The sequence below is a fragment of the Sardina pilchardus genome, chromosome 5 (assembly GCF_963854185.1).
Source record: "Sardina pilchardus chromosome 5, fSarPil1.1, whole genome shotgun sequence".
Lineage (NCBI taxonomy): Eukaryota > Metazoa > Chordata > Actinopteri > Clupeiformes > Clupeidae > Sardina > Sardina pilchardus.
This window is the reverse complement of record NC_084998.1, coordinates 25,011,152-25,019,370: the sequence shown is the minus strand read 5'-3', so window position 1 is coordinate 25,019,370 and position 8,219 is coordinate 25,011,152. Positions and strand designations below refer to the sequence as shown.

The 8,219-nt window shown below is 39.4% G+C and overlaps 1 protein-coding gene across 2 annotated transcripts; it reads right to left on the bottom strand.

The window, feature by feature from the left end:
- Positions 1–1,358: 1,358 nt before the first annotated feature.
- On the bottom strand, positions 1,359–6,598 carry LOC134079614 (NEDD4-binding protein 2-like 1). 2 transcript variants are annotated; one of them, XM_062535707.1, is made up of 6 exons: positions 6,231–6,598; positions 5,941–6,074; positions 5,744–5,832; positions 4,635–4,708; positions 4,311–4,483; positions 1,359–3,089 (listed from the first exon to the last, which is right to left on the bottom strand). In XM_062535707.1, the coding sequence occupies exons 1-5, from the start codon at positions 6,302–6,304 to the stop codon at positions 4,354–4,356; spliced, it is 501 nt and encodes a 166-aa protein (XP_062391691.1). In that variant the 5' UTR covers positions 6,305–6,598; the 3' UTR covers positions 1,359–3,089; positions 4,311–4,353. The 2 variants fall into 2 exon arrangements, with proteins under 2 accessions (XP_062391691.1, XP_062391692.1); XM_062535708.1 differs by lacking the exon at positions 1,359–3,089 and having other exon boundaries at positions 3,893–4,483.
- Between the last annotated feature and the right edge of the window lie 1,621 nt (positions 6,599–8,219).

The window sequence follows — 8,219 nt, the reverse complement described above, 5'->3', positions numbered from 1 at the left end:
GTGTCTGCTGGTCCACTGGAGGTGCCACAGAAGGAAGTGACCGTGGGATGCTGTTTCTTCAGTAGTCAGTCATAGATTAACGACTGAAGGACAAAACCGATTCAACATGATCTGTGAGTGTGCACATGAAATATCTCATCATCAGTATTTGAATTTGAAATAATTAATCTCTTTCTAATTTCATCAGAAATTAATGAGGGGTGCTAAAGTTGCACATTGTGACTATGTCAACTCAGCTGAAGAAAGCAACAATGTGCCAGGTAATAAAAACAACAACAACAAAAAATAGATACAAACATTGAACATTCAGTCATTCAAACTATTCTGAAATGCCTTTGCCATATTCATCCAGGCTGTGCAACATCCTCTCATGAGATTCAGCTTGAAAAGGCCACTGCTGAGCTCACTGCCTTTGAGGGTCCAACCAAGCCAGAAGAGAGTGCATCAGGGCTCTATAATCTACAGTGGATGTTCAAAATATATTGTGTTTTATAATATTTTGAACGCAGAGATTTTTGCGTTTTGCATTCTGTATCAACAATAGTCTGTGTAGTTTTGAAACCACACAGTGAAACGTTCCTAACCTAGCATCCACCAATAGGTATAAGGACATAAAAACGTTAGAACCTAACTCTCCCTGACAGACAATAATAACACACTTTCCCAAAGACACTCTCAAAATCTCCACGTAGTAGCACTATTACCAAAGCCATCATGTCACATCAGATTTCACAACCATCAGCCGTATGACCAGAGCTCCCCCCTCTGGCAGACATAGGAGGAAAGCACAGACAACAATGTGAATATGTAAGATCACTAAATTGTTGAAATGTGTGTCACTAATAGACGATGAGGTAGGATTATCAGCATGACGTAGTATTATTAGCGTTATAAAATGTGTACAATGGAATTTAACCCAAGAGCAAGTCCAGTCTATTTTACTTTTTGTCATAATCTGGTTGAATGTTTGTCTTTGTTTTTTGTATTTGTCTCAATGTATATTCTTTTTCTTGAATGTGGTGGTGTGCGTCAATGTTGTGATGTGCGTCAAAGTGCGTGATGTTTATGTTTCATATGCAAATCATGATGTTGTAAGTGAATGATTGATAGGACCCCAGGAAGAATAGCTGCAGGCTAATGAGGATCCCCCCAAAAAAACAAACCCCAAACCCACAACCTTTGACTCACCCCTCTTTCTAGATACTCAATCCCAGCTAGACTCAGGCATAGACACTTTCACGCTGCTTTTCCACATGGGTTAAATGATCAATATCCAAAGGAAAGAGTAGGGTTATTCCATGCACACCAGGAGGGGGAAACTCCCCTTAAAAGGAGACTCAGACAAGGGAGAATGCCTTTCTCTTCCCCACTGGAAGTGGAAGTTTTTATTGTTTTTTTTTTTGGTTCCAATATGTAAAAGTAAAATACAAAAGTTATAAGTCAAAAAGTACTGGAATAAGATCAAAAGAACAGAGTACAAATCCCAGAGTAACAACGACAACCAGAACAGTATAGCATAAGGCACAATCTAAAGCCGGTTTTACCTTTCCAAACCTCCTTTTAATAGATTGACACTCATATATATGTGATCTCCCTGTCAGTGACCTCTGATTGGAGGCCTTTTGTTTACACTTTCTCATATCATTTTCTCTGATGTATTTTGACCTCACTCTGATCCCCAGGACCCCCACCCAGCAGGATATGTAAGTCTAATTCTGTTTCGCCTGTTTTCTGAGTATTGCCCCCTCAGACATTGTCTGAGCACTCAGTGTTCTTTAGTGGTTTTTACCAAAAAGGAAACATAGCCTAGAAATCTAGATGCACCCTAGCGGCAAAAATATTTTTTGCCTAGCAGGATGGTCTAGTCAGTGTCACACCGTTATGGCCAATCCTGCGTCCGACACATAGTTTCATACAAAGGTTGTATACTGTATTTCAATTACATTAAGGTTACATATCAAACCATGTTTACAGTAAGACATATACAGGTTATAGCACAGCAAAGCAATTTGCAAAATGCAGTGAAGCATAGCAGCAGCAGTACATGTTTACGCAGGGCATTTTATTTGAGGCTCAAACTTTCTTCTTTAAACCTTCCCCTCATCATTCTCTTATGCCCCTTATGGTTCAGGCGTTACACCTTATATACAATATGGGCAACTTTATTTTTCTTTGCTGAAATATTCAAGGTTGTTCCTGAAAAAGCATCGTTTCCCCACTTTACTTCATTTTCATTCTCATTGAGCTCAATGCAAATCAAACCAGCTAAAAGGATAGCTGAAATAAAACCATGCCAATCTCTAGTATCATGAAGGGTACAGTATGTGACAGTATATGGGGCCATTTAATTCCAAAGGCTAGGGGACTTTATCAGGGTGCATAGTGTCCTGGATCCAGGAAATAACTGGCATTTAAAAATAAATAAATAAATGAATAAAAATCTGACTGCCTCTATGGGAATTTGAACAGATTCAGTATGGTTAAAGAGACCCTATGCAACTTTCTGCAGGAGACGATCGCTCCTTGTTTACATCTGGAAGTCTGAGACGAAGAACCACGCTTGCAATTTATATTTAAATATAGCCTATACATGTATAAATATACACGCTAAAGCTGTCGGGGAAGCTCTGCAGAGAAAATGCAAGCATCAAACAAGCGAAATCAAAAAACGAAACCGAAACCAGAGATGAAATTGCCAATAGTTCCTCTTTAACATAGGGTAGGCTACTAATGACACTTGTATTTTAAGGAAAACATTTATTTACAGTTACATTATTCATTCACAAAGAAAATGTATGTCCTTAAAGGTTGGATATTTTCTCATTTTTTAATTTAAGGCATTAAGATCAATTTCCAAAAGATGATTTTATATTCCTCTTTATAGTCAGCATGTGTTCCAATACTTGCAGAGGGAAGCTCAGGGAACTATATGTTCTTTAGAAATCAAAAATAGTAAAACCCAGTGAACGCAAAGACAAGTAAGTTGATGTTGGTATCCAAATACCACCAGGTGCCACAGGAGGAAGTGACTGTGCTGTTTCTTCAAGTTCAACCTCTCCTTCAAGGTGAAGTTCAGCCTTTAACGTGATCTGTGAGTAAGTATATGAAATATCTCCTCATTAATATTTTAATTTGAAATAATTAATATCTATCTCACTTTAGCAGAAAATAAGAGGTGCAAAATGTTGTGCCTTTTGACTACGTCAACTCATTTGATGAGAATAGCAAACCTGGCTATTTTCTTTCAGCTTTTTTCAGCAGAAATCCTTGATTTTCATTAATCTTATCAAACTTAAATTAAATTGAACTAAACATTTAACAATTAAATTAAACATTTCATGGTTTGAACTTTGAACATTTAATGTTGTTGATGACATATGCATTTAGTCAAAATAACATTAAATGATCACATTCAGCAGAAGCACTTGTCATTCCAACTCTGAATTGGCTTAGATCTGGATTGACTGAGAAGACCTGTTTAGGCATATAGGCCTTCTACTGAGGATTACATGGAAGACAAAACCATGGCTTGCTCACCCAGCCGAGATATGTTTTTTTTGCTTGTTTAACTTAAATGAAAAGAAGCATAGGCCATGACAGAAATCGGTTTACTTTAATGTAACATGATTTGATATCTATGTCCTTTAATGTCAATATAGATCAAAAACTCACTACAAGGGTCATGATCCTACTGTGATCAACAACGTTACACAGTGCAATCTCAAGTGTGCATTGTGCACATACTGTAGCAATGTCATTTGTGACTTCATTCTCCATATTATGTCAGTGTAGCTACTGTAGTATCAGAATCTTTAAATCTGCTGTGTGAATGGGCAGAAATAACCCTGCTAATGGCAACAAATAACGCACTCAAAAGAAGAAACAACAAGGATGCTATAGAGGAATTTAATAAGGCAAGTGTAGTAAATCTTGTACACATGGTGGCACAGAAGTCATATATTCTTATCATCAATATCATTTTTATTTGGTGACTACTGAACTAAAACAAATAGACAACAGACTCTGAAGCTATAACTGAAGTGTGCGGGGGATCTAACAGACAAGGTGCACAAAAGGCTTTTCCTTATATTTCCCGCTCGTGTTTTTCCGGTGTATTTCCGGTGAAGCTTTAACTGTTCAAACACACCTGTCTCCACCCGGGGGAAAAAAAACACCGCACAGAGAGCCTTTCGTGCACGCAGTCTATTTCGAGTTGGAAAACAACTTCCTGTCTGACTCACTGGTCAGGTATATTAAGCATCAGTTATCAGACACAAATATTATATGTACATGGAAATGTGATAACTTACTATCAGTTTTGAATGGGATTGCAATGTTTAGTCCTATTCCATATCACCAGCGGTAGTTCTTCCACTTGCGTCTTGACTCTGGGTCACGTAGAATTTGATAAATATGTCTTACTCTTCTGTAGGAAGCCTTCCATTTTTCAAACTTCTCCAAAGGGATCTTGTATTTACAGCGCCTATGTAGGGAAATAATTAAGATGGGAATTAAGAGGGAATACGCTCAAATGATCAATGTGTAACGTCACATAGTTTGTCCTATTGTTTCATGATGGCTGATATTTCCAGTTTCATGCTCATGTCAAGGAATTAACTATATACTGTAGCTACCTGTGAAAGTCATTGGGGGAAGCCTCCTCATCCATTAAATCTTCAAACTCAATCCAATATCCTTTACGAAAACCCTGAAATACAATGTCAAAACAAACACATAGCACTTTATTGATAGAATGACATAGAGCTGTGTTTAAAACTGATCTGTTTTTTTTTTTTAAGGTGTTGTGTTGTGACAATGGGGACTGAATATGACTTGTGTCATGATCCTACGCTGCAGTCTCTTTCAGTGGAAACAGGGCCTCAAACTGCCATGTTTGAAGGTGAGCTATAGATACGAGGAGTCTTTTTTTTAGAAGAAAGCGAAGTACAGTATTCCGATCGTGCAAACCAGCACAACTGGCACAAGCCACAGAAGGCAAACACTAACTTTCCATCACAAGCTAATGTTGACTGTGACAGGAAATGGTTTTCTGTTCTTTGCAATACGGGAGCTGCAACCTGAAAATGTGCCATCTCTTCTGTGACATTTCTCAGACATATTGACATAAAGCCAAATTGTTTCATGGGGTAGGACTATTCAGCAGGAAACCAAATACATTTTGACCAACATGACATAAGCAAAAAAATGAAAAAATGAAAAAAAGAAAAAAAAAACAGCAGACATTGGTACAAAATAGGTTGCATGGATGTACTAAACCATTGAGACACTGTTTTAGTAATATGAATTTAATGAAGTGAACAAACAAACCTACTGTACCAAAACAACTTAGAAAAAACTGTAAGTTAAATACTACTAAATTCAGTTCTATGTTGATAAAGTATAAGAGGACATTTACATTATTCAAATAGTTTATTTCTGAAGATGTACAGTGCCCACTACATGTATTGATACCCCTGGTTAATATTGAGTAAAAAGATGTACAGTATGAAATGATGTATAAACACTGACAGGATATACAAGGTTGGTGTGGACAGGCTAGGGGTGCCAGAGCTGTAGCTTTGGAAATATGTGTATTTCTTAATTTTCTCTCAGAATAAATTTGCTCCCCTACAAGGTTGGATTATTGTTTTTGTGGTGACACACACAAACTAAATATTTATTTTATATATATACCTTTACAACTCATCTCTAAAGCCATACACAACAAATGAGAATTACATACCATGAAAACATAAGGATACATGTACTGAAATTCCATATTGATGTTGTCAATGATGACAGGATTTTCTTTCCTTGACAGAGCGTCCGAAGCTGAAGCATAAACACATGGGTGTGGCATCATAAATAATGGCAATGAACGTAATGAGAACTACAAATATATGTTAATATGTATGTCCCAGAATGGAGAAAAAAAGTTACCCTTCCTCTGGGCCTTCATGTGAGCGACCCAGAGTTTGCTGGGGTCAAAGTTGACCATCTCACCATTTGGACCATTTCGAAAGTAATCATCCGCACTCACAATTATTCCACCGTCATACTCTTTTAAGAGCTCACTAAAGATTTAAAAGACGTTGTCTTGAAATTCCATGCACTCACCATAAACAGTTAACAGATTTGAGTAAGTAAATTGATTCAAATGACCATCCAATGTATTTTAAGTTGTGATAACGCAACGCATTAGCTTAAGCAAGACATTGCATTAAACATACTTAGCTTTGTCCGTCTTTAGTGACCCTGGCAGACCTCTCATAATTATTAGCTTTCTCCAGCGCCTTCTTCCCATGATGGCTGAGAGTTTACTATCGGTAAAGCCTTTGTGCGAACACTGGGTGTCTCCAAAATATAGTCGTTTTGCTTCACACAAAGTCCAAATTGCTCGGAAATTCAAAGATATGGTCGTGGATCAAACACTGACTCTTAACTCTACTGTAATTTAGCACTGAACAAAACCAACGGAGAAGAGTCTGAGCTGAGAGACTAAGTGCAGCCCGGCAGGAGTTGCGAATGATGGATGTCTTCTGCAGCGGATATTCCACGAACCAGGCATTGGGGGGACGGTGCGCACGTTCTGAAGTTGCTTTGTTGGGAGCAGTTTTTATATGTTGTCAAAACACCTCCTTTTAAACTTATGGCCAACCCTGGCCAGGTGTCCGCCCCCTATGTAAATAGAAGACCCTTCTCTAGCCAATCAGTATTCAATAAATGATGTAGGTGGATGAGCTCACTTGAGCTGTCACAAAAAAATATGAAACAATCTGCAGTAGCTTGTGTCTTGTGCATGATATCATCCTTCGACTTCTGCCTGGCAACACACGCAGTAACTTTTCTCAACGGTCTTTGTTTGGTTGATGGCCAGCAACTAAACTTACTAACTACAGTGTTAAGGAGGGAGAGAAATCACCAGTTTGGGTGTCTTGGTTTTGCAGTCATTGGAAAGTGGTATCTTTTGAGCTTAATAAGGTGTGAAAGAAGGTGTAAAAGACTACAGTAGATAGAACTGACACTTGTTGAATGTTTTTTTTTGTTGTGGTTGTGAAGTAAACTAACTTGTGGAGTAAACTAACTTGCAAGGTGTCAGGTTACAGAGCGAGAGGGACAGGAACAGTGAGTGTGTGTGTGTGTGTGTGTGTGTGTGTGTGTCATAGGAGGGGGGGAAAAAAGAGAGAAAAAACAGATTGTCTGAGATAGAGGCAACCTGCGAGCAAAGTTGGGCTGACAAAACCAAATTGCAATAGTTGCATATCACTGCCACACTACTGACAAATTATTAAAGGATCACGTCACTGCAAGAAACACATAGTCCAATTTGATAGAAATAACAATCCAGATATGGTCCTTTGTAGGAAAACTAAGTGGCATGCCTCTGACCATGATGAGGAGAAGGAGATATACAAGACTGTGTGTCAGGTTGGATGGCAGTGAAATTTCAGTTGGGCAAATGTGAGAATTGCAAATAGAAATAGAGAAGTTGGAATTAGAGCTCCAAGACAGGATTAGGAGAAATGAGATAGAGACGTGATTTGGAGGAACAACTCATTGAAGCGGACATGTTGCCAGAACAGAGCGGAATGAGGCAGTAGGCAAGAGGAGTAGTCTCAGCGGCCAACTTCTCCCATACTAACCGTCACTTCGTGTGGGTGGGGGGCACAACAGGCAACCAAGCACCCGCCTCCATCCGACGCTGCCTGGCTCGGGCTCAACAGTGCCACATGCCATGGTGGAGGCTTCTAGAAATGCAGTGGACATCTCTGACACTACTGATCTGGCAGCGTCTTCGAACAGTATCCTGCTGTTATGGGAATCCAACACGGGCCAAGAAACAGCACCTCACTTGACCAACAGCTAGCAGGTGACACAACACAGATCATTGTGGCCCCATCAGCTTCACTTTCCCCTCCTCCTCCATGGGTGTTACCAGTGCCACCTGCTACCAACCCTCTCCCACCTCCACCTCCTTCATACCAACTCTTCCCCACCTGCACCAGTGAATGATGGCACATTAACATCCCATGCTGAAAGGAACTGCTGCTCCTGTGACCAAGCTGAAGACAGCGGTGGACGGATGGAATGTCTGGGACGAGTCTGTTAACAAGGCACTCATATGCCACAGTAGCCAATGGTAACAGTGTGACTTTGCTTTACCAACCAGCGAGAGCCAACAAAGAAAAAAATCAGTCTGAAGCAGACAGCTCCAGTCA

Coding starts and splice junctions, on each gene's coding strand:
- LOC134079614 (XM_062535707.1), bottom strand. CDS start 6,304: ATGGGAAGAAGGCGCTGGAGAAAGCTAATAATTATGAGAGGTCTGCCA. Junction 6,075..6,230: donor CTAAAGACGGACAAAGCTAA/GTATGTTTAATG, acceptor TTAAATCTTTAG/TGAGCTCTTAAAAGAGTATG. Junction 4,484..4,634: donor TCCCCCAATGACTTTCACAG/GTAGCTACAGTA, acceptor TTCCCTACATAG/GCGCTGTAAATACAAGATCC.